The sequence below is a fragment of the Primulina tabacum genome, chromosome 17 (genome assembly GCF_025594145.1).
Source record: "Primulina tabacum isolate GXHZ01 chromosome 17, ASM2559414v2, whole genome shotgun sequence".
NCBI classification, from domain to species: Eukaryota; Viridiplantae; Streptophyta; class Magnoliopsida; order Lamiales; family Gesneriaceae; genus Primulina; species Primulina tabacum.
In genome coordinates, this window is record NC_134566.1 from 26,167,238 (window position 1) to 26,193,903 (window position 26,666).

At 39.5% G+C, this 26,666-nt stretch overlaps 1 protein-coding gene and 1 pseudogene across 2 annotated transcripts; one reads left to right on the plus strand and one right to left on the minus strand.

Moving 5' to 3' along the window:
• Positions 1–1,059: 1,059 nt before the first annotated feature.
• On the minus strand, positions 1,060–18,005 carry LOC142531791 (UDP-galactose/UDP-glucose transporter 2-like). Of its 2 annotated transcripts, XM_075638050.1 has the most exons (8): positions 17,469–18,005; positions 15,228–15,256; positions 14,807–15,008; positions 14,683–14,719; positions 14,477–14,604; positions 14,292–14,393; positions 14,093–14,200; positions 1,060–1,460 (listed from the first exon to the last, which is right to left on the minus strand). In XM_075638050.1, the coding sequence occupies exons 1-8, from the start codon at positions 17,592–17,594 to the stop codon at positions 1,203–1,205; spliced, it is 990 nt and encodes a 329-aa protein (XP_075494165.1). In that variant the 5' UTR covers positions 17,595–18,005; the 3' UTR covers positions 1,060–1,202. The 2 variants fall into 2 exon arrangements, with proteins under 2 accessions (XP_075494165.1, XP_075494164.1); XM_075638049.1 differs by having other exon boundaries at positions 14,477–14,719; positions 17,469–18,002.
• Positions 18,006–24,030: 6,025 nt separating this feature from the next.
• LOC142531970 (pentatricopeptide repeat-containing protein At1g79540-like) lies at positions 24,031–26,666 on the plus strand (annotated as a pseudogene).

The window sequence follows — 26,666 nt, forward strand, 5'->3', positions numbered from 1 at the left end:
CTGCCCCTCTTATGTGTGTTGTAATTCCAGCTATGATAAGTAGCTAAACAAGTTTCTCATCCTCTACAGGAGGATACTATGTAATGATATCTTATATGTTTGAATAAAAGAATCAATGTTTATTGCCTCTCTCATGTATTAGTTTTAATAATAAACTTATTTACTATACAACATGAGGTAGGCAATGATACAGAGTTGTGTGAAGTGATGTTGAAGAGATCTACGTCAAGAACCATCTATTGTGACTGTGTTGTTAGACTATATGTATGTATATATGTATGCTGAAAATCTTGTGTAACCTTATATCTTTGGAAATGTTCGATGGGTTTAATAACGCCACATATTAAAAAAAAAAAGGCTCAAAAAATATTTTGAATTTTTTTAAATAAAATAGAGAGCTTAAACTAACTTTTGATGAGTAAAAGAGTAAAGTCTAAATGAAAATAGGGTTTGAAGATTTTTTTGAAATTTTTCCTTTAATTAATTTGATCTCATTCTATGAAAATTTATTTTTTAAGTACTAGTAATTTTAAAAATAACGAACCCCCACTACACACACGTGCGCGCGCGCATACACAAATCTCGAAAAGGGCCTATTGTAATCTGTATTGCTTATTTTTTTATTTTTCAAATTTCTTTGTGAGTTTACTATATATTAATTTATTACAAGAAATTTTTTATGTTGGTTTCATTTATTTAAAAAAAATCGAATTTTGATTGTAATCTTGATATAAGGTCAATAAATATATTTAAAATAATTTATTAATTGAATGATTATTTAGTAAAAACATAAGTTCAAACTATTAATTATAGTTACATTAAAGTTTGAATTGATAATCAAACTCTCTAGAAACTAATTTAATTCCTTAATTATTGTTTATTTTATTGTCGAAATTTTAAATGTTTGTTTAAGTATTTAATATGTTAACTTATACATTTTAAATGCTTTTTTAATTTCAAAAAGACATTATTTTATACATATCATTGAATATACAGAAACAAAATATAGGGAGTAGATTCTTTCAATTGATATTAAACTATAATAATTACCATTTAAAAAAAAAAATTGTCTCATATTTTTTGAGTCCGAAATTTCTTAAATGGATTTTTCTTTGGTAACATTCCATCTCTTTTAAATAAGCCACGATCCATTAGTAACTTTTAAAGTTAGCTTACAGAATATGAAACCATGGCAAAGAGACTCAAACCAAAGATTTCCTTTCCTCCTTTTTCTCACTTCCAACTTGAAATCTGTCGTCTGAACTGTCTTCCGTCCGTGGCACATTTTCCACGTTGCGCTGAGAATTCGCCCTTTTCTGGGGCGGCTTGTTTTCGGGTAACATCTTCAGTACGATCCCCATCGCTATCAATAACAGCCCGGTCCCATGTTGTTCGGTTAAAGGCTTCGTGAAGATCATGTATGAAAGCAGTAACGTGACCGCCTTTCTTGCTGTGGTTACCTGTTACATTGGAGTTGGCCAATAAATCTCTCTTCTCCAATATCTTCTCTAGTATCATCATTTTCGTTCTAATGTAGCAAATAATTTGAAATTCAACTCATTTTGAATGTGATGATACCAACTTTTCCCTGGGTCCGGTTTGGTGAGCTTGAGCTTCAGATCAACAATGTTTGAACCGGAGCGGAGGGAGCACCACCGGTTTATACAGACTAATGGGTACTGGAAGGTGTCGAAAACTTTTCCGACACGACCACTTCGACCTTTTGATCGGATTTAGGAACAGAGAAATGGGAAGATGTGATAGGTGGAAGTTAATATCTTGATCCCCTTCACCATGAAACATATATGAGTATTTATAGTGGTTGAGAGAACTTCTTCCCATACCGTGCCGAAGTTTATTTTAGGTAAATTTCCTTATAAAATTAAATTCTTCTCCCATCACTGCCAGTCCAGGCCGGATTCCTCGTCGCATCTAATCATACGGCGAGATTCTAGCCTATTTAAAGATTATTCACGTTTTTGACATGTGACAAAGTTCTTAGGATAGGAACAAGTCGGGCCTGAGATTCATGTCACAAGCATCTGTGCTTGACAGAACCATGCTCTGAACGCTGATTGGGCTCGGATACGTGTGATTCGGCTACCCGGGCTCGGACGAGCGCTAGGGCTCGGCCGGGCACCAGGGCTCGGCCACAGGGGCTTGGCCGAGACCTACCCTGGTGCCCGGCCACTAGTGCTCGGCCGAGCACTAGGGCTCGGCCTCTAGTGCTCGACCGAGCACTAGGGCTCGGCCGAGCACTACACTGGTGCTCGGCCGAGCACTAGTGCTCGGCCACTAGTGCTCGGCCGAGCACTAGGGCTTGGCCGAGCCCTACACTGGTGACAGAGCTCGACCGAGCATCAAGGCTCGGTCCTCAGGGGTGTGGCTGGGCTTGGTGCTCGATCGATGTGTTCAAGAAGAAACGCCTGAGCTCGTTTATAGATGGTATCGAATTCGGACAAGTCGTGCTCGACGGGTTACGTTTAAGGTCCTCGGGATGAAAACTCAAGCGCGGTGGAATATTTTGGGGGCATCAGTAGTAACCCCCCCTTGCGGTCTAAAAGAAGTATTGAATTTTAGACCAGTGAATTGCTATGATTGATCTTGAAGCCCTTGAGTTCAACCTTGGTTGCGAGAAGATCTAAACCGTTCAAGTCATTTGCAAGATTTTGTTTGGCTAGGATCAGACGATGGTGCGGATCCCGAGGCATTTGAACAGGCATGATCATAGCCGTCTATTCTTGATTTAATCGGACAGCTCTCCTTCGTCTGACCTTCTTATAAATAGGGCCTTCATTTCATTCTAAAATCTCACCGTTCTCTCATTTTCTCTCCAAGTTACAAAGCGTCTTCGGCCCTTTCGACGTTCTCGGTTCGGCCGACTGTCTTGAGTTCGGTAAACTCTCGCTCCCAACTCTGTTCTTCTTGACCACTTTGGTAAGTTCTCCTTCCTGTGTTAATTGCAATACTTTGGTTAAGGCATGGATGAAGCTATAGGCACTCCTTCCCCCTCCCCTTCGAAGACTTTGGTGGAGCTTCCTTGGTACGAAATTAAGGCTTCGGTCCTAGGGTATGATGATGTCCCTAGGATTAGAGTTATCGGGATTACCTTCGGATATTGATATTCATATCCCCGCGATTACAGATAGGGCTCATCTCCCTCCCGACGGATATTGCACAATTTACTTGGACCAACTGGAGATGGGTCTTCGGTTTCCTATCCCCAGGATAGTTCAGTGCCTTTGTGATCACTATCTTATATGCCCTAGTCAACTAGCTCCCAATTCCTTTAGCACGCTTCTGGCTTTAGGAATATTGCTTAGGTATTTTGATATACCCCTCTCCGTAGCCCTCTTAGATCGCTTCGTGAAAATCAAAAGAAAAGAATTTGGTCGGTTTTACCTATCACCCCAGCCCGGGTGTGATTTTCTGGGAGGGAACCCTTCATCCCACAAAGGTTGGATGAACAGATATTTTTATGTAGAGTCTGAGCCTCTTCCTTGGCACTGCGATATGGCTTGGGCCGAGCAGTTAACCCTTAGAGAACCTCCCGTACCTAGGCGTGCCATCGACCTGACCCGCTTCCTCGCTAGTATCTCGGGAAGGTGTTTTGACGTCAAGAGCCTGGTCCAAGATGATCTTCTTTGTGAATTTAGGTTCTGCAGAAAAGGAGTCGAAGTGGAGGGGGACATAGGTATATTTTCCTCAGCCTTTCTACTTTTCCATTGAAAACCAATATTATGCTGACTCCATGTTTCTTTTGCTTTTTATGTCTCCCCTTCCCCAACATCTTCATTTTCCTCTCTCTTTTTTTTTTTTTTTTTTTTTTTTTAACAGACGAAAGGATCATGAAGTCGGAAATGCTTCAGAACATGAAGAGGAGAAAAGCTGAGATAGGAGCCTCTTCAAAAAAAGGTGTCCATGGAGTCTGATAGCCAGCCGATGAAGAAGATTATCATGACCACTGCTTCGTTCCCGACCCACCAAGGCTCTGGGAAGAGGACACACAGTCCTTCCCCCGTTCATGACCACCATGACCACCGCGCTTGAGTTTTCATCCCGAGGACCTTAAACGTAACCCGTCGAGCACGACTTGTCCAAATTCGATACCATCTATAAACGAGCTCAGCCGTTTCTTCTTGAACACATCGGTCGAGCACCAAGCCCAGCCACACCCCTGAGGACCGAGCCTTGATGCTCGGTCGAGCTCTGTCACCAGTGTAGGGCTCGGCCGATCCCTAGTGGGCGAGCACTATTGCTCGGTCGAGCACCAGTGTAGTGCTCGGCCGAGCCCTAGTGCTCGGTCGAGCACTGGTGGCCGAGCACTAGTGGCCGGGCACCAGGGTAGGTCTCGGCCAAGCCCCTGTGGCCGAGCCCTGGTGCCCGGCCGAGCCCTAGCGCTCGTCCGAGCCCGGGTAGCCGAATCACACGTATCCGAGCCCAATCAGCGTTCAGAGCAGGGTTCTGTCAAGCACAGATGCTTGTGACATGAATCTCAGGCCCGACTTGTTCCTATCCTAAGAACTTTGTCACATGTCAAAAACGTGAATAATCTTTAAATAGGCTAGAATCTCGCCGTATGATTAGATGCGACGAGGAATCCGGCCCGGACTGGCAGTGATGGGAGAAGAATTTAATTTTATAAGGAAATTTACCTAAAATAAACTTCGGCACGGTATGGGAAGAAGTTCTCTCAACCACTATAAATACTCATATATGTTTCATGGTGAAGGGGATCAAGATATTAACTTCCACCTATCACATCTTCCCATTTCTCTGTTCCTAAATCCGATCAAAAGGTCGAAGTGGTCGTGTCGGAAAAGTTTTCGACACCTTCCAGTACCCATTAGTCTGTATAAACCGGTGGTGCTCCCTCCGCTCCGGTTCAAACATTGTTGATCTGAAGCTCAAGCTCACCAGACCGGACCCAGGGAAAAGTTGGTATCATCAATTGGCGCCGTCTGTGGGAAAGTTGAAAGAGAGATAAGATGGCAAGTACCAGGAGTCGATCGGGAGAGGACAATCAACCAACATCCAACATGGCAGAACTCGTCCGACTGATCACAACGACTGTCGAACAGGTCTTGGCCCAAAGACAAGACAACAATCCTCCTCCAGGAGAGGATCGTGAAGCTCAGAGACAAGAGATACAAAGATTAAGGGAGGAGATGGAACGTCTTAGAGAAGAGAGGAATGCACCCCCTCCTCCACCCCTTCTAGCTCCGGGGATCCCTTTCTCGACCGAGATATTGGCTGCCGAATTGCCTCAAAATTTCAGATTCCCTAATGTCGGAGAATATGACGGCTCGGGGGATCCGGAAGAGCATCTATCCCGATTTGAGAACGCGGCGTTACTGCACCAGTACTCAAAGCCGATCAAGTGTAGGGTCTTCCTAACCACTTTGGTCAGATCATCCCAACAGTGGTTCAATTTGCTTAGGCCAGGGACCATCAAAACTTTTCAAGACTTCGGAAGAGCTTTTCTCCACCAGTTTGCAAGCAGCAAGAAGCATCCCTTGACGGCTCTGAGTTTATTCAATGTTAAACAACAAGAACAAGAGAGCCTACGAGATTTTGTTAAGAGGTTCAACAAGATGGTCATCGATGTTCCCTCGACTACCCCGGATATACTGATTAGTGCCTTTACACAAGGGCTAAGAGGTGGTGATTTCTTCAAGTCGTTAGTAAAAAAGCCCCCGGCTACTTTCAAAGAACTCTTGGCGAGGGCAGAGAAGTATATGAACGTGGAAGAAGTACAAATGGCTAGGAAGAGTGAACCAAAGATCTCGGCCAAAGCTACGCGAGACGTCCGATCCACCGACCTCACGCCAAGGGTCGAACGTTTCGAACCACCCACGTTGCTTGGACAATTCGCCTCTTACACACCTTTGAAAGTCAACAAAGCCCGAGCATTGGAACTATGTGATGAACGACAACTCATTCGAAGACCTCGGAGTAGTGACAGAGGACCTCGTAACCCCAGGTCAGAAAAGTATTGCGGATTTCACAAGGATTATGGTCATACTACCGATGAATGTCATCATTTGAATCAAGAAATAGAATGGATCATCCAGAGAGATCCAGAAATGAAAGCGATTCTAGCCAGTCCAAGTGATGGGCACCGACCCCCTAAGAGAACTCAAGAGAAAAGTCATCCTGAAAGGAGAATGGTTCCGAATCAAAGGGAAAACTTTCAAAATGCTAACCCAAATATGCGGAGGGCAGAGCCTCAGGAACAACCACTCCCGCGAGGGGTAATTAATATGATATCGGGTGGGCCTACAGACGGAGACTCCAACCGGGCCAGGAAAGCTAGCAGCAGAAGATTGGAGAACATGGAGATTAGCAGCACTAGAACACGCTCAGGACCAATGATCACTTTTGGACCCGAGGACATGAAGGGGGTGGCCGACCCACATAATGATGCCATTGTTATCCGAGCTATGATCGCCAATTACGAGGTCGCTCGTATCTTTGTGGACTCCGGAAGTTCTGTCAACGTTCTGTTTAAAGAAGCAATGGATCAGATGGACTTGGGCGAATACACGGTAGAGCCTATCTCTACGGCTTTGTTTGGATTCACGGGGCATGCAATACACCCCCTTGGAGTCGTCAATCTCCCTCTCTCTTTGGGAAGTGGGGATACTAGAAAGACCCGAATTATCAACTTTGTGATAGTTGATGCCCCTTCATCGTACAATGTTATTATGGGGAGACCAGCCATGGCCGCCTTCATGGCAATTGCCTCGGCACTGCACCAAAAAATCAAGTTCCCTGTCGAAGAAGCGGTAGGAGAGGTTAAGGGAGATCAGAAGACTTCTCGAAAATGTTATGTGGAAGAAGTAAGGGTTGAGCAGAAATCGGTTAAAATTGAACATCCAAGTCGACCTGAATCTAGGGGACTCGATCAACTACATCTAATCGAAGAAGCAGGGGAGGTTATTTCGGAAGACGTGTGTGAAGAGCTTATCCTAAATCCCCCATTCGGAGTCGTGAAGATAGCTCGGACCTTGGAAGAGCCCTTGAAAGAACAATTGGTCCAGTGTTTGGAGAAAAATAAAGATGTATTTGCTTGGTGTCCGGTCGAACTCCAAGGGGTTAGGAGGGAGGTGATGGAGCATAAGTTGAATGTCTCGAACGAATGCCGACCTGTGATACAAAAGAAGAGACATTTCGGTCCCGAGAAAGACGCTATCATCAAGGAACAAGTGCAAGATTTATTAAGAGCGGGGCACATTCAAGAAATCTATTTCCCGACATGGTTATCTAATGTGGTCTTGGTTCCTAAGTCGGCTGGAAAATGGCGGATGTGTGTGGACTTCCGCGACTTGAACCGGGCATGCCCTAAAGACTGTTATCCTCTCCCGAGGATAGATCAATTGGTCGATTCCACGGCAGGGCATGAGCTCCTTTGTTTCCTCGATGCATATCAAGGATATCACCAAATTCCCTTGGCGGAAAAGGACAGAAGCAAGGTCAGTTTTATCACATCCGATGGGACATTCTGTTATGTAGTAATGCCGTTTGGGCTAAAGAATGCCGGCGCTACGTATCAGAGGCTTATGGATAAGGTCTTCAAAAAGCAGATTGGGAGGAACGTTGAAGTCTATGTGGATGATATATTGATCAAGTCCAAGGTCGTCGACCAGTTTGTGATGGATCTAGACGAAACTTTTCAGACTCTGCGGGAATACAGGTTGAAGCTGAACCCTAGCAAGTGTGTGTTCGGGGTTCAGACGGGGAAGTTTTTGGGGTACATGGTGACTCGCAGAGGCATTGAGGCTAATCCAGAAAAAGTGCAAGCACTATCCTCTATGGGTTCTCCTCGAAACATCCAAGAAGTGCAGCGATTGACAGGAAGGATCGCCGCTCTAGCCCGATTCATATCTCGATCCGCAGATCGAAGTTTCCCATTCTTTAAGGTACTTCGGAAAACTAAAAATTTTGAATGGAATGATCAGAGTGAGAAAGCATTACAGGAGCTGAAAACTTATCTTAGGGAACTCCCTATCCTGAACAAACCCGTCCCGGGAGAGGAGCTCTTCGTGTACTTGGCAGTCACTCCTCAGGCTGCGAGTTCAGTTCTAGTAAGAAGAGATGATGCAGTTCATCAGCCAGTCTATTTTGTGAGTCACGCTTTAAAGGGGGCAGAGCACAATTATACTACTCAGGAAAAGTTGGCCTTGGCCCTCGTCATCATGGCCAGAAAATTGAGGCCTTATTTCTTATCACATCCTATCACGATCCTCACTAATAGCGTCCTGGGGAAGATTGTCTCACATCCAGATACCTCGGGAAGATTGATTAAGTGGGTTACCAAGCTCAGTGAATACGATATCAAGTTCGAGCCCAGAACTGCTATTAAAGCCCAGGCTTTAGCTGACTTTCTGGCGGAGACTGTTCAAGTAGCGGAGGAAGAACAATGGAAGATCTTCGTGGATGGTTCCTCTTGTCAAACAGGAAGTGGGGTCGGAATTGTGATGATATCTCCTTGGGGGGAAGAGACCAAGGTTGCGGTGAGGCTGAACTTCCGAGCCTCCAATAACGAGGCCGAGTACGAAGCACTTTTGATCGGGCTAAGGGCTGCTCGAAGCATGGGTATTACTCGGGCCGTCCTCTATTCTGATTCTCAATTGGTAATACAGCAAAGTAAGGGTAAGTTCGAGGTGAAAAATGAGAGAATGGTCAGATACGCCCAAGCTATGGAAAAAGCTAAAGAGGACTTCTCAGAATTAATCATGAAACAAATCTCTCGAGCTGAGAACGAAGCGGCAGATAGGCTGGCCAAAATGGCCAGTTCTCTTGATCATCCCCCGGAACCAGAGCTAGTCGGACAAGAGCTTGTCTCGCAAATTGATCATCTCCAAGCTGAGAAAGTAGATATGTTGGAAGAAGATTGGAGATACGAGATTCAGCAATACTTATGTCATGGAAAAGTCCCGACTGAATCAAAAAAGAGCTCGAGAAGTCAAGAGGAGGGCACTCCGCTTCTCGCTCCTGGATGGAATACTGTATAAGAGATCTTTTTCCAGACCTCTCTTGAAGTGTTTGGGTCCAGAAGAAGCTGGTTACGTCCTTCGAGAGATCCATGAAGGATGTTGTGGTAATCACCTCGGGAGTGTAGCTTTGGCTCGGAAGGCTTTGATGGCAGGCTTCTTCTGGCCAACCATGAAAAAAGATGCGCTAATGATGGTAAGATCCTGTTATAATTGTCAAAAGCATGCTAATTTACAATGGCAACCAGCTGAACTTATGAGGTCAGTTGTCTCTCCTTGCCCTTTCGATCAATGGGGCATAGACATTGTGGGACCATTTCCCATAAGCATAGGTCAAAGGAAATTCTTATTAGTGGCAGTAGATTATTTCTCTAAATGGGCGGAAGCCGAACCATTGGCTAAAATCACTGAAGGGGAGATCTTAAAATTTTTATGGAAGAACCTGGTATGTCGCTTTGGGATACCAAGGAGGCTTATATCTGACAATGGGAGACAATTTTGTGGCTCTAAAGTTCGGGAATGGTGTAAGGAGATGAAGATAGAGCAGATATTTACATCGGTGGCTTATCCCCAGAGCAATGGACAGGTCGAGGTCACTAATAGATCCATTGTGCACGCTCTTAAAACACGTCTTGACTCTGCTAAGGGGAAATGGGTTGAGGAACTACCTAGTGTATTATGGGCTTACCGAACAACAGCTCGGATCGGAACTGGAGAAACACCGTATAACTTAGTGTATGGTACTGAGGCTGTCCTGCCAGCAGAAATCGGACAAGAAAGTGCTCGGGTGATAGGATATGGACCAAATAACGATGAATGGAGGGCCATGGATTTGGATCTAATAGAGGAAAAGAGAAATCGAGCAGCTGTTCGGATGGCTGCTTACCAGAAGAGGATGGCTCGAGCATACAACAAAAGGGTGCGGCCCCGCTCGTTCGAAACAGGGGATCTGGTCATGAAGAGAATCCAGTTTCAGGGAGAGAGAGGAAAATTAGACCCGAAATATGAGGGACCCTACAAAGTTGTGGGGAAAGCAGGAATTGCAGCTTACTAGTTAGAAGATGCTGAGGGAAAGAAAACCAAGCGCCCGTGGAACGTCCAACACTTGAAGAAATATTATGTTTAGTCATAGTCTCAACCCATCATGTTAGTTTTATCTTTATGTTATGAAATTATGTCTTCATTTTCAAAAACATGAATAAGATTGGGCGTTGATATATCATCTTTCTTAATCGAAATAAACCTATAAAAGTTCGACCCCGTGCTCGGCAATAAAAAGAACGTCCGACCTCGCGTTCGGCACGAATAAAAGTCCGACCTCGCGTTCGGCACGAATAAAAGTCCGACTCGCGCTCGGCAAAAAAAAAATAATAAAAAAAAAAAGTCCGACCTCGCGCTCGGCAATAAAAAAACGTCTGACCTCGCGTTCGGCACGAATAAAAGTCCGACCTCGCGCTCGGCAATAACAAGAACGTCCGACCTCACATTCGGCACGATTAAAAACCCAACCTCGAGCTCAATAATAGGACGAAAGTCCGATCTCGTGCTCGGCACGATTTAAAGCTCGGCTCCGAGCTCGAAAACAAGAGAAAAATTCGATACCGCATTTGATAGTGAGATATAAAGGAAACCGAAACAAGTACTTAGTCACTTGAAATCAAAGACATAGTTTCAAATATTGAGAAACCTTACGAAAAAGACATAGAACGCGAGAAATACAAATGTATTGAGCGAGTAAAGCGTGAAAAATAAAAGGCGTTGTTCGGCGGACCCCCTCACTTCCTCCTGGATGCTTGTGCCTTCATTCTCTGTTGCCCATCCCTTCCTCCTCGGGCATGTCTTCCAAGGCTTTAAACACATCAAGGAAGGAAAAAGGGTGTTCGGCTTCGGAATACCCGTTGGCCCGTATTTGAGCGATACCTCCATTAAACCCATACTCGAAGTAAGAAGTTGCTTTGTCCGAGCACAGCGAATCAAATTCTGAAGAGTGGATGAACTCTTCCTTCTTCTGAAGCCACATGGCCCCGGCTTCATGGTCTTTTTTCTGCAATTGTTCTTCGAATTGAAGTGCCCTCTGCTCAGCCCAAGCACGCTTTGTCCTCCAAGACCTGTGCATGGGCTCGGACAGCTTCGATTTCGGCTAGGAAAGCCACCTTCTTTGCCTCACTTTTCGTGTGAAGGTCCTCCATCCTCCTCATAAGTTCCCCATGTCGACTGAGGACGTCATTCATTGATTTTTGGGAGGAACTAGCCATCTCCCGAGCTCCACATATCCGACCACTGACTTCGCCTCCCCAAACCAGAGCCTGCGAAGCGAAGGCACATGTAAAAAAAAAAAAACAAAAAAAAAACACTATTGATGCGAAAGAAACAAAACTAGTTACCTGCATAAAGTTAAGGGACATAGCCTCTATGGCTTGAAGGTCGGTGGCAGCCTTCACGAGGGCAAGATCTTCAGAGGAGACCAAATGCCGAACAAAATTTAGGGCTTCCGGTCCGGAAGGATGGGCTATGAAAGAAGTCCCATAGTCGGGGGGTGCCTCCAGCTTAACCTCTTCGGAATCATGGTGGTCATGAACAGGGGAAGGACTGTGTGTCCTCTTCCCAGAGCCTTGGTGGGTCGGGAACGAAGCAGTGGTCATGAGAATCTTCTTCATCGGCTGGCTATCAGACTCCATGGACACCTTTTTTTGTTTCCCTTTGGCCTCAGCAGTGGAGGATTTTGAAGAGGCTCCTATCTCAGCTTTTCTCCTCTTCATGTTCTGAAGCATTTCCGACTTCATGATCCTTTCGTCTGTTTAAAAAAAAAAAAAAAAAAAGAGAGAGAGGAAAATGAAGATGTTGGGGAAGGGGAGACATAAAAAGCAAAAGAAACATGGAGTCAGCATAATATTGGTTTTCAATGGAAAAGTGGAAAGGCTGAGGAAAATATACCTATGTCCCCCTCCACTTCGACTCATTTTCTGCAGAACCTAAATTCACAAAGAAGATCATCTTGGACCAGGCTCTTGACGTCAAAACACCTTCCCGAGATACTAGCGAGGAAGCGGGTCAGGTCGATGGCACGCCTAGGTACGGGAGGATCTCTAAGGGTTAACTGCTCGGCCCAAGCCATATCGCAGTGCCAAGGAAGAGGCTCAGACTCTACATAAAAATATCTGTTCATCCAACCTTTGTGGGATGAAGGGTTCCCGCCCAGAAAATCACACCCGGGCTGGGGTGATAGGTAAAACCGACCAAATTCTTTTCTTTTGATTTTCACGAAGCGATCTAAGAGGGCTACGGAGAGGGGTATATCAAAATACCTAAGCAATATTCCTAAATCCAGAAGCGTGCTAAAGGAATTGGGAGCTAGTTGACTAGGGCATATAAGATAGTGATCACAAAGGCACTGAACTATCCTGGGGATAGGAAACCGAAGACCCATCTCCAGTTGGTCCAAGTAAAATGTGCAATATCCGTCGGGAGGGAGATGAGCCCTATCTGTAATCGCGGGGATATGAATATCAATATCCGAAGGTAATCCCGATAACTCTCTAATCCTAGGGACATCATCATACCCTAGGACCGAAGCCTTAATTTCGTACCAAGGAAGCTCCACCAAAGTCTTCGAAGGGGAGGGGGAAGGAGTGCCTATAGCTTCATCCATGCCTTAACCAAAGTATTGCAATTAACACAGGAAGGAGAACTTACCAAAGTGGTCAAGAAGAACAGAGTTGGGAGCGAGAGTTTACCGAACTCAAGACAGTCGGCCGAACCGAGAACGTCGAAAGGGCCGAATACGCTTTGTAACTTGGAGAGAAAATGAGAGAATGGTGAGATTTTAGAATGAAATGAAGGCCCTATTTATAAGAAGGTCAGACGAAGGAGAGCCGTCCGATTAAATCAAGAATAGACGGCTATGATCATGCCTGTTCAAATGCCTCGGGATCCGCACCATCGTCTGATCCTAGCCAAACAAAATCTTGCAAATGACTTGAACGGTTTAGATCTTCTCGCAACCAAGGTTGAACTCAAGGGCTTCAAGATCAATCATAGCAATTCACTGGTCTAAAATTCAATACTTCTTTTAGACCGCAAGGGGGGTTACTACTGATGCCCCCAAAATATTCCACCGCGCTTGAGTTTTCATCCCGAGGACCTTAAACGTAACCCGTCGAGCACGACTTGTCCGAATTCGATACCATCTATAAACGAGCTCAGCCGTTTCTTCTTGAACACATCGGTCGAGCACCAAGCCCAGCCACACCCCTGAAGACCGAGCCTTGATGCTCGGTCGAGCTCTGTCACCAGTGTAGGGCTCGGTCGGCCGAGCACTAGTGGCCGAGCACCAGTGTAGTGCTCGGCCGAGCCCTAGTGCTCGGTCGAGCACTAGAGGCCGAGCCCTGGTGCTCGGCCGAGCACTAGTGGCCGAGCACTAGTGGCCGGGCACCAGGGTAGGTCTCGGCCAAGCCCCTGTGGCCGAGCCCTGGTGCCCGGCCGAGCCCTTGCGCTCGTCCGAGCCCGGGTAGCCGAATCACACGTATCCGAGCCCAATCAGCGTTCAGAGCAGGGTTCTGTCAAGCACAGATGCTTGTGACATGAATCTCAGGCCCGACTTGTTCCTATCCTAAGAACTTTGTCACATGTCAAAAACGTGAATAATCTTTAAATAGGCTATAATCTCGCCGTATGATTAGATGCGACGAGGAATCTGGCCCGGACTGGCAGTGATGGGAGAAGAATTTAATTTTATAAGGAAATTTACCTAAAATAAACTTCGGCACGGTATGGGAAGAAGTTCTCTCAACCACTATAAATACTCATATATGTTTCATGGTGAAGGGGATCAAGATATTAACTTCCACCTATCACATCTTCCCATTTCTCTGTTCCTAAATCCGATCAAAAGGTCGAAGTGATCGTGTCGGAAAAGTTTTCGACACCTTCCAGTACCCATTAGTCTGTATAAACCGGTGGTGCTCCCTCCGCTCCGGTTCAAACATTGTTGATCTGAAGCTCAAGCTCACCAGACCGGACCCAAGGAAAAGTTGGTATCATCAGAATGAATTGTGATGCAAAAATGATCAAGAAATGACACAAGATTGGGAAGGTACCATAGCTGTGTTGGCAGCACCGAATAGAGTGACGAGGGAGAGGACCGAGACTTGTCCGATGAAGGTCGCCATGGCTTCAAAAACAAGAACTCCATATACATAAAGATGCTGCATAAAAATTCAGATTTAACTTCTAAATTTTTCACGGTCATTAAAATGATTCAGTAAATAATAACGTCACGATACTTATAATGTATACCTGTGAACAAGAAGTCCATGCCTTAAATAACTCTCCGGTGAAAAGCATAGGTGGAATCAAGAGAGGCATGCCGACAAGGGTCGAGCAGAAGAGCATCTCAGTCTGCCAAAGCATCAGATGTAAAAAAAACAAACAAACAAACAAACAACAAGATCCATGATTTTACGAGTAAATATATATCTGACCTGCGTCGTTTCGGGAATCATGGTGAAGATAACTTCTTGGAGATTTCCAAGAAGCGAGTCTAAGATTAATGCACCAGATACCATGATGACACCGATCATACTGAAGTTGGGCGAAGTCTGAGCATCAGCTAAGGTAAAAAGAATCAGTCCCATGATCAAAAGTATGGCCGATACGTATTCGTGTGGTGGATATTTACGTCTCAAACCTGGAATAAAGGCCCCCATTATCATCACTGGTAAAACCTGAGACGAAAATCATCAATGGCCAACTCATGAGCCAAGAAAAGGAAGTTGAGTTTAAGAATAGGACACCCCACCCCTTCTTTTTACCTTGGTCGATTTGAACATGAGTTGTGCTGGATAATTGAGAAAAGCCAGAGAACTTTTGGTAAGTCCACTCGAACCCATTAGCACAGCTGATAGCTTAATATAAGTCTTCCAGGGATTCACCATTTGCTTGGTTGAGAATCCTTGTAAATATATCAGCAGGATATATACCCATCCTTGAACAAAAGTGAAGTACCATCCATAACTGCATTCAAACAAATTACAGAAATCATCAGAACAACATTTCCAAAAAACAGTGGCAGAGCCAGGAATTTAGATGATGAGAGACGACTTAATCTATATTTTTAGAAAATTATTTTTTAACATGGAAGGTGTCCCCCGCTAGCCCCCTATTGGTCAGCCTTGTCGATAAACTTCAAGATCGAACAAAAATTTCAATACATTCAAGAGAACCAAATCTGACCTGAATTGAAGTCTATTGTATACATATTCCTGAAAAATGGATGAAAACCAAGTCAATATTTGTAACTTAGGAAAAGGCTGAGGATGTTGTAAATAACAAACCATACATACCTTCATCGAGGTTTCAAGAAATGAAATAATTTTTGAAATCCCAACAGTCCATTACCAAATATTACATGAACTAGTCTGATGTGATTCACAAAGCACAAGTGCCAAATTGCAGAGGCACAAATCCTACTCCATGAGTGTCTTCACGTGTTTCAAACAAATCTTACTAATTTTAGAAACACATGAAGTCGGTCCACGATCACTAGGTCACAAAACATGTTTGCCCCATCACTAGGTGTGCTCTGAAAGTGTGATCACTTTCAGCTACAAGAAGATGTGCTCATAATAGTTTTTTTTTTTAACTTTCGATATGAGCCATCGAACAACAAAAGATGACACGAGCATTTCACCTTTAGTGAAGCCTCCATTTGTTAGTCTAAGTGAGACCATTGTGTTCTCTTATGACCAACCATCTAAACAAGCTTGTCTGATTGAAAGGGATCACATGTGCTAATTTATGGTGCACAGATACTCCTATCTGGTCTTACACAGTCACATACTTTCTGGACAGGGCAGACTATTGGTTGATATACCTCGGATATCTCTATGGAATTTCGATACAAGTATCGACAGAGAAAATGTGAACGTCGTACTGGACATGCCAAACCAACATATTTAACCATATTCATAATAGCCAAAAATAATCTCTTAACAGTCTCTGACATGGCGGAGATATTTTGTTGCCTTATTTTTGTCGAAAACAATAAATAAAAAATTATAGAAAATGAAAATTCATGCATACTAAATGTAAATATTACATTTGAATCATTTGGTAACATGGAATGAATAGCTTGCAATTATTTAAGAGTATGTATCTATATATACTTCAACAGCCATATATAATACTCCAATTTTTTAAAACTTGCTGTAGTTTGTATCTATACATGATAGATGACGAAAAACACAAGAGTTTGGACTATGCTACACAAGACGAAGATCTCTCAATGTAGTCCCACCGTGTGGATGAGTCGAGACCCATCCGTTCAGAGGTGGGGAAAACATGTGTTCTCACCCTATCTAAAGGCTAATACATACATGTAGAGATCTTATCTTGGTGTAGCATAGTGTGAAACAAAGATTACAATGAGTCCATGCTATGTAAAGTATTTCCATAGTTGAAGTCAAAGCATCTAGATCATCTCGGCGGAGGCAAACGAAAAATCTCTAACTGGGGATGATTTGACTACATTCGGCTATGAAAATTACACAAAATCTTTCTTTTTTAATATGTGAGATAGACATGACACATATATTTATTATAGGGTAAGAATCAAAATGACAGCAGGTTAATGGATGTAAAATTAAATCGCAAATATGTCCTCAAAATCATATTTTTTCCATAAAGTGACAGTTGAGTGAAATGTTCAAAATGCATATAAATATAGCATGAAAATGACACGGGTGACCAAGAATTCAAACTAGCAAACAAAAACACCATTTTCACTCAAAACCAATTAAGAAAAAAAACTCAATTATTGTATCAGAATAGCTTATTTTTAATCACTTTTTATAATCAAATAACACAAAATTAGAACACATGTCACATACAAGAATATGAGAAAATTCAACTGGTCGACTTAATAAATAAAAGCTTACCCTTTATATATATTCTACACAGACACAGATATACATAAATAACTTTTCAATCTCTCTTGTCATAATCAATCAGCCCGAGAACAACTGGCAGGGAGAGGAGAGCTGGAAATTCAACGGGTCGATTACTTCATTAATGAAAGAGTAGAAAAGCTTACCATTTCATGAACTTGTATTATACAATATAACATATGTGCATACAACATATACAAATTCATAAATTTTCACTTCACACAAATTGATTTTTTTAGCTGGTCAGAGTATTGTTACAGTTATGTCTCGAACTCACACATAGTTCCGCGACCTTAATACCCGGATGGACTATAACCATGGGCACAAATTGATTTTTCCTTTCAAAGAAAAAGAAGAAGTGTCACTACCAGTGGGCTAAGCAATCCAGTCACAGTCAAATGAAAACCATTTCAAACTTCATCTTGCTTCAAAAAGCAAAAGAAGAAGTGATTTTAGATGTTTAAAATAAATAAAGTGTCAATCTTTTTATCCATTTATAGAAAGAAAAGGGTACGTAATTTGAACAAACCTCACAGACTCCATTAACAAGATACCCGAAGAAAAACCCAGAAGAACAGATGATGAACTGCTGCCATCTCGGCCGGTCCGTGAGTGAAATCCCGAACAAAGAACGCGATTGCTCCTCGTTCTTCATCTCCCTTGGTCTCCACTAACAAAAAAACAAAAAAAAACAAAAACTTTCCTCTGCCAAAAGAATCTCTCCTCTAATTTGCTTCAAGAGTGAGTTTTTATGGGAGATGATTTCGATGGTTGTTGCATGTTGACTTCCGGGCTCGTAGGAAGGGGAGGCGTAAGAAAAAATGGACAGGCGAGTTTAATGATAGCGTATCGGCTTCACTATGTCAACACACAAGAATTTACACAAATATGGATGCTTCTTATACTATTTTAAGCCCCGGTGTGCCGTATTTCTTGTCTCATTTGTGTATTGTATATATGGATTGAACTTTGAAGAAAGAAAAACGACAAAAACAAGCGGCTCGGCTCGTGGGGGGGGAGAGGTGGGAGAAATCGAAGGCTAATCGGGTGGAATATCGTGGATCGATGCATCACGTCTATGGGGACAACGAAAGATTCTGCAAGAAAAAAAATGAAACCTAAATTTGAGCACGTTGTTAGGCTTTTGGAAGCTGTTCGAAATATATAATTTAATAAATTAATATATTATCTATTTTATATTTTATTAAAGATGAAGACATGATAGTGATCTTCTAATAAAGACATCAATTTTTTTCCAATTTTACCCTTATATGATAATAATATTATACTTTTGTTTTTTTTTTTTTTAAATTTCAACACGCACTTTTATTTTTATTTTTTTATTTCAATAATTTAAATATCAATTTAGTCCCTTTATAATTTGTCAAATTTCACTTTAGTTCATCGATAATGATAAAAAAGACTGTACACACACGCGATGCGTGTGCAAAGTAATTATTATTAATGAACTACGAAATAATTATTTGAGATTGAGTTTGCTTGAAAATGTATTATTTACACGAGAATGTATTATTTGTCGCCACTATGAAAACCAAAAAGAGCATAAAATCTGATATAGAAAAATAAATGATCATACAAAACTGTGTTTTTTAAATCTAAGCAAAAAACCCATTATTTTCTTGTTTTGCATTTTATAAAGGTGTGCAAATTTTGGTTTAAATCGAAAAACCGTAAATCCGAATCGAAGGAAACAAAAATCGAATTGAAACGGAAACATAATTTTTTTTATTTGGATATAAACATTAAATCTGAAGTTTATATAGTTCGGTTTCAGATTATATATGTAAAAACCGAACATATCGAAAAACAAAATTTATTTAGATTAATACTTTTATTTAGATTATATATTTTATTAAAATATTATTTAATATATTTAGACTTTATATTTAAAGATTTCGTTAAAGAACAACTAAAGAGCTAATATATTATATTTTAAAATATACTTTAATTATAAATTTTAATAATTGACAAAAACCGAGTAAACAAAATTGAAACAATAGAACCATTTTATTGGAAAACTGAATTGAATGAAAACGGTTCGGATATCGAATTATATATTCTCAAAACCGAAAAAATAAAATAAATTGCATAAAATCGAATCGAAACGACATATGAACGCTCCTTTCCAAATTTTATTCTAAAAACTGAATCATCAACAAATAAAAATATTATTTATTTTTAAATTAACTCAATAAAAAATTCAAAAAAATTATTTTTAATTATTTATTATTATTCTTCGTTTTGTTAAAATTAATCTAGTAAATGATACGAAAAGAAATAATTTAATTTTTATTTAGTAGTAACATTATATGTTTGCTTAAATTATTAAGAATAAACAAAAAAGGGAGGATCTTTTTGCTTAAATTTTAAAAACACATGGTTGTATTTGATAATTTATTTTTTATATGATGTTTTATGTTTTTTTTTTAATTTCCACAGAAGATAATAAATGATATTTTCCCTGGTTTACGCCCCTGATCTTGTAATATCTTCTTACTCTTTATATGTTATTTTAATAAAAAGAATAATTAAAAAAATTAATTTTCACGGAGATAATATATGATATTTTATATGTATTTTTTAATAAAATGGTAAATATTCGTTTGCTTTAATATCTTCTTACTCTCTATATGTTTTTTTTTTTATAAAAAATCGAAATAGGGGAAATGGTCCATTATGCTTTTTTCAAAAATGGCGACAGAGGAGACAGTTAGGTACACATATTACTCCATCAAGTACAAGCCCATGATGCCTTTTTTAAAAGCCACCTGATTTCAACCCTTTGAACACACCACTTGGGAAACAAGAGTTAGGCAAAGTTCTGTATGTATTGATATCTTATATTCTTAATTATACATGTTTAGTTATATTAATTATAGCACTGTTTTTTAATAAATTTTAGTCATTATTTCAAAAATAATGTTATTAAATGACCAATATTATCATTAAATTTTTATATGTACGTGGTTAAAAAATATTTTTGAAATATGCATGTGTGTTTGATAACATAATTATACATTTTAATAATGATATTAACCATATAGTTACTTGGTTTTGAAGAAAAAAACTAAAATTATTATTTAAAAAAATACAGTTACAAGACTATATTTGATTTAACGAAACATATAACACTAAATATGTCACAAATCAATATATACATGACTAAAATTGATCTTTTGCATGCATAAAACAGAGAGTCAAAATACATAGAATATTAAGTTTAGGACGAAATCTACTTTTTAAGATTCAACTATACAAACTACTTTCCGAACAAAAAAAGTCAAAGTAACGTGTATGAGTAATGAGATGATGCAAACTTACTTTGAAACATTTTTCTAAAAAATAAAATATGCTCCGTATCTTTTTTTAGTTATGCATCACATCTTTTAAATATTTTGAAACGTAGGTCTTTTATGAGACGATATCATGAATGTATATCTATGAGACGAGTTGATACGATTCATGAAAAATAATACTTTTGACATAAAAAGTAAATATTTTTTCACGAGTTAGGTTAGGTCGGAGATTTATCTCATAATATTGACATGTGAGACAGTTCCACTGAAATTTTTGTATTATTTTAATATTTTTTTCTTTGGAGTTATGATCGGTACATTATCGTCAGAAAAATTGGTTAAAAATATGGAAGATGGCCTCACATTATAGATTAATTAATTGGTTCCATATGTGTTTTGAGTCGACGGGTGTTTTGAACTTAATATAAGATTTGTCATTTGAAGGCATTTTAATCGCCAAATTCCTTCAAATGCCTTCAAATCACATGAATTCCATTTTGCTAAAAATTTATCGCTAAAATTTCCCACTTTACAAATATATACTACTCTTCGTTGATTTTGGAATTTTGATTTAAAGGGTTCTTTTCGTTTTTTGTTTAGTGAATACATTAGACGAATACAAAGGCATCAAGAGCTTATTCTTCTTCATGTTGCTCACGGTCTCACTGATCGACTCAGTTTATATATACAAGAAAAATATAATATTTTTGACATAAAAAATAATATTTTTCATGAGTTGAATTGAGTCGGAGATCCGTCTCATAAAATTAACCAATGAGACGATCTCACAAGACTTTTTGTGTTTTTTTAATTATATGGAAACCTACTTGATTTTATCATTCCTATCTTTATGAATATATATAATTGTTAGATATGAAATTCTTAAAAATATTATTGAAATAAAAAACTTCGAATTTTCTTATCAATTTTTATTTTCTTTATAATATATTTGCATCGACTTGGATTCAATTAATACTTGGTATTTCAAAGAATTCATATAAAGAGCATTTTGGCAAAACCATAGACCACTCGGCAAGATTGTGGAGTCGGATTTATACAACCATACGTTGGATAAAAAGTACATGTATTGTTCCCACAAGTTACGTGCAGCATAAAAATTTTTATTTTATTTTATTTTATTTTTTATAACTTTATTTAAATCAAGGTCCTAACAAGTGCGAAGGAAAAAAATCAAATTTTACGAATTTAGTACAAGATCAGACATGAAAAACAGTTTTAGTTTTTACTATAATTTAGTTATATCAAGTAAAACAATAAGGAACACATAAACATATAAAATATAAGAATAAATTTATAAATATTATAAATATTTTACCATTAAAAGTAACCATTAAAGTACCTTCAGGTATCTATTATTTAATATTGAAAATTTTAAATAATTTCACCAACAGATATAAAAGTTAACTTAAAACTAAAAAATAATCCAAACTTAAATTTTGTTTTAAAAGTTCACATATAATCATCCTTTAACACAAAAACTCTTGTTAGACGGTCTCACGGATCAATTTCGTGAGACGGATCTCCTATTTGGGTCGTCCATGAAAAAGTATTACTTTTTATACTAAGAGTATTACTTTTTATTGTGAATATCAGTAGGGTTGACCTGTTTCACAGATAAAGATCTGTGAAACCGTCTCACAAAAGACCTACTCCATGCTTAATCATGCTTAATATGGTCAACTTTAATTTGACCTCTTTTTCTACACTTTTGCTAAAATCAAATATTTTTCTTCAAGCTTAAATCCATTTTTTGTTCTTTCTAGAACTCTGATCTAAACAAGAATTTAATAAACTAAAGAACTCGTCAATGACTTATGATCTATTTGATATGAAGATTCTAAATTTAGAAAGAGCTGTTAAACTTGAGATTTCATTGTAACAAATAGCTTCTAGCTCTGAAAGAAAAACAGTCGAGGTAAATAGAAATGGGTTGAAGAGCCCAAAGCTGATTGTGTTTGGGCTTTGCAGGAGTCCATTTTGTTTTAAGGCCCAGAAAGTAGTGAAGATTCATGGCATAGTGCTCGTCTCCTTCATAGAATAAATGGAAACAAGAAAAATCCTAAAATTCACTTCGATCAACAGCTCTCTGAATAGGGGTGGGCGTCGGTCGGCTCGATCCGATTTTTCTCTACAATAGTTCGATTTTTCGGTTTTCGATTTTAAATATATATGGTCCAAAACCAAACCATTTTATTACGGTTCGGTCCGATTTTTTGTAATAAGGTTCGGTTTATATGGTCGGTTATATACTGTTTTATGATATTTTGTTAAGAAATAAAATTATACATCACTTGATGCTTGATGGATGCAAAACATATAAAAAAAACAATGACAGTAGATGAGTATAACATATATAATTACAATACACTTATGAATTAACAATCTAAGCTTCAGTAACAATTTGAAATACAATTTCAAAATATAGCATCTTCAATAAAAAGATACACAGTCGTTAAATTCCAATTCTCAAACTCCAAAATGCACATAGATTTTGCATCTAAAATATCAATACATTTAACAATATGAGCTTCAAAAACCATTTGAACTTCCAATTATCAAACTCCAATATCCTGTCTTGCAAAACTAAAAACAAAAATGACATTAAATTCATCACAATAGTGATTATGAATCACAATCTTGAAACATAACTTAAATATATGTAAACTTACTGAAACTAACAAAGATATTTCCCAATCATACAAAAAGCCCTTATAATTAAATATAATATGGTCGGTTCGGTTATTTCGGTTTTATGAGGATCAAAACCGTAAACCGAACCGAAACATCGAATTTATTTAATTTTGAAACCGTAACCGACCTAAAAACCGATAAAATCGAACCATTTAAATCGAATTTTTCGGTCCGATGAATTATTTCGATTTTATCCAAATTATGCCACCCATATCTCATACTGCTCAATATAGGAGCAAATTTCCGTCCTTTCCCTCCAGAAATACAATGGGAGTCGGGAGTAATTTCTGGGATTCGCTCAAACGCCCGATTCGAGGGCTTCGATTTACTGAGGAACAAAATGGTCATGGTGGACCTGTCCTACTGGATTGTCCAGCATGAAACTTCCAGGTTTTTGTCATTGATGGGATTCCATCCCCTATAAAGTCCCGTGCAAGAATAGCACGGTATTGTAGAGCATCGGGCTTGGATTTATCAAGCCAGCTCGAGGCGGAAGAGGGTGTCTTGGTTGAGAGAAACTGGGCATTTAGGAAATGCGTGGAAGAATGTGTGGTGAGTGAAGTTGTTGAGGGATTTTATTGTGAAAGTTATAATTTACTGGAAATGCGACGTAAGTTGTGATTGGATTGAAAATTTTTGCATTTTGCAAGATGATTTGAACTTGGGATTTGAGATGAAGGATTTGTAATCAATCATTTTGACTCCAACAACTTCAAATCTTTTAAGGATTTGAAAATTTACGGAATTGAAACGCATCCAACATCTCTTAGAAATAATTTGTTGAGTCGATAATCATCTAAGGGGGAGTGTTATAGATAAAATATTGTAGATGATTATTAAGATAAGATTTGTTTCTATCATGTTATCAACTATTCAAACTCTGTAAATATGCTCTATAAATAGAGATCTCAAATGATGAATAAAATATTCCAATTCATTCTCTCGTCTTTACACTTTTCACTGTTTCATAACAATTTGACAATTTATGAATGGTTTACTTTGAAAAATTAATTTCACAATATGTAAGGCTGATTGACTGATACGTTCCTGCAGAGAGACGCAAGATTGCTTCGAAGATAAATGGGATGCGTACTCATATCCACGCAAGTTAGTAACTTGTCTTCAATAAACGCAAATCCAGTGGTGAATCAGGGCAGCCTCTAAGTTCCGAAGATAGTCCCATCAAATCCAGAACCAATTGCTGGAGGTTTTCTGTGACAATCATTGACACTCATCGGTTAATTCCATAGATTTTCTGTGACAATCATCGCAGGAGGCTAACCAAGGGCCTTAAATTATGCAGAAACTCCTCCAGCTCGCAATGTTTCCTCAGTCAAACCTCATCAGTTCACTCAATTATCCACCTTCACTTTTCTTTCTGACAATACCCTGGACAATGTTAACATTGTCAATGAAGTCCTCTCCCTCATCAATTCTATGTATTCTATGGAAATGTCCCTTAACAAATTATTCCCTTTCTGGAACTGCGAAATTATTGTTTCAGTTCTCCAATCACAGGCGCAATTGAAGAAAGATCCTCGCATTTGCTTTCGCTTCTTCACCTGGGCAGCTGGGAAAAAGGAGTTCCGTAGTGGGGTTTCACATAATTTGATTGTCGAGATGCTCTTGAGTGACGATTCATTTGATTTATATTGGAGTGTTCTTGATGGTTTAAGGAATGAAAAGGCGTCTGTTTATGCGGATGCTTTTGTTGTGTTGATTCTGGGATATTGGAGGTTGAAGAATGCGGAAAAAGTAGTGGAAACATTTGGGAAGATGAAAGATTATGAGTGTAAGCCCAATTTAGCTGCGTATAACGTGATTTTAAATGTTTTGGTGCAAAAAAATGTGATCAATTTGGCATTGGCGATTTATTATAAGATGGTGAAGTTAAATTGTAAAATGGGTACGAATACTTTTAATGTTTTGATTGATGGTTTGTGCAAGAATGGGATGACTGAAAATGCATTAAATATGTTTGACCAAATGACTAGGAGATGAATCTTGCCTAAGAGGATTACATACACAATTATTATTTCAGGTTTGTGCAAGGTAAAGAGGACAGATGATGCACTTAGCATGCTTAATTTGATGAAAAGTAAGGGATGCAGACCTGATATTATTACTTACAATGCTTTGCTTCATGGGCTCTGTAAGTTTGGCCGGGTTAATGAAGCCCTCTTGCTTTTGCAGTCGTTCAAAAATGAGGGTTATCATGTTGAGATTCAGGGGTTTAGTTGTTTAATCGATGGTTTGATAAGAACTAAACAGATTTGAATGGCTGAAGAGTTGTTTTCAAAGGATTTTGAGGTGAACTTAATCCCTGACGTGGTGTTGTACACGATCATGATCCGTGGGTTAAGTGAAGCTGGAAGGATGGTGAATGCAACTAAGTTGTTAAGTAATATGATTGCAAAAGGGGTCATGCCGGATACTCGATGTTACAACGTGCTAATCAAAGGATTCTATGATGTCGGGCTCTTGGATCAAGCTCGGTCTCTCCAACTAGAGATTTCCCAGCAAAATCAGTTCCCTAATACTTGCACATACACTATTTTTATTTGTGGTTTGTGCAGGAATGGGCTGCTTGGAGAGGCTCGACAGATTTTTAATGACATGGAAAAACTTGGCTGCTTTCCCTCTGTTGTAACTTTTAATGCATTGATTGATGGACTATGTAAGGCTAGTAAACTCGGGGAAGCTCGCCTTATGCATTACAAATTAGAGCTTGGGAGAAACCCATCATTGTTTCTTCGGCTGTCACAAGGTGCAGATCGTGTTCTTGATAGTGTAAGCCTACAAAAGATGGTGGAGAAGTTGGTTGACTCTGGGTTAATGCTTAAAGCTTACAAGATTCTCATGCAGCTTATTGATAGTGGGGCTGTGCCACTCACCAAGACATACAATACGTTGATAAATGGTATGTGCAAAGCTGGGCAAATTAATGGTGCTTTTAAGCTCTTCGAGGAGCTCCAACTCAAGGGGCTTTCCCCAGATTCCATTACATATGCCACACTCATAGATGGACTTCAAAGTTTGGATAGAGAAGTAGACGCGTTTAAGATCTTTGAGCAAATGAATAAAAATGGATGTGTACCGTCTTTTTCTGTGTATAAGACACTCATGACTTGGTCCTCCAGGAGGAATAAGATTACTGTTGCTTATGGTCTTTGGTTGAAGTACTTGAGGAGTTTAGGGGAAGATGAATCGTTGAAATTGGTTGAGGAATGTTTTGTGAAAGGAGAATATGAGAATGCTGTAAGACGCTTGCTTGAAAGGGACATTAAATTGATTGATTTCGATTATGCACCATATAACATTTGGCTCATTGGATTATGTCAGGCTAACAGAATCGAGGAGGCTCATAGTACATTTTTAATTCTCGAGGAGTTTGGGGTTGTTGTTTCTGCCCCAGGTTGTGTCAAGTGATTCATGTTCTCTGTTGTGAGGGAAAACTAGACCAAGCTCTTAAAATTTTTCTTTATAGCATGGAGAAAAATTATATTTTGATGTCACGCATCTGCGACCATTTACTTGAAGTACTCTGTTCAAAGGATAAAGCAATGCTTTCTTTCGAAGTTCTAGACAAAATGAAATCTGTGGGTTATGATTTAGATTCTTATCTTCACCGCAGCACAAAAGTACTTCTATTTAGTCATAGAAGAACAAGGGAATTTGAGAATATGACAACTGGTTGA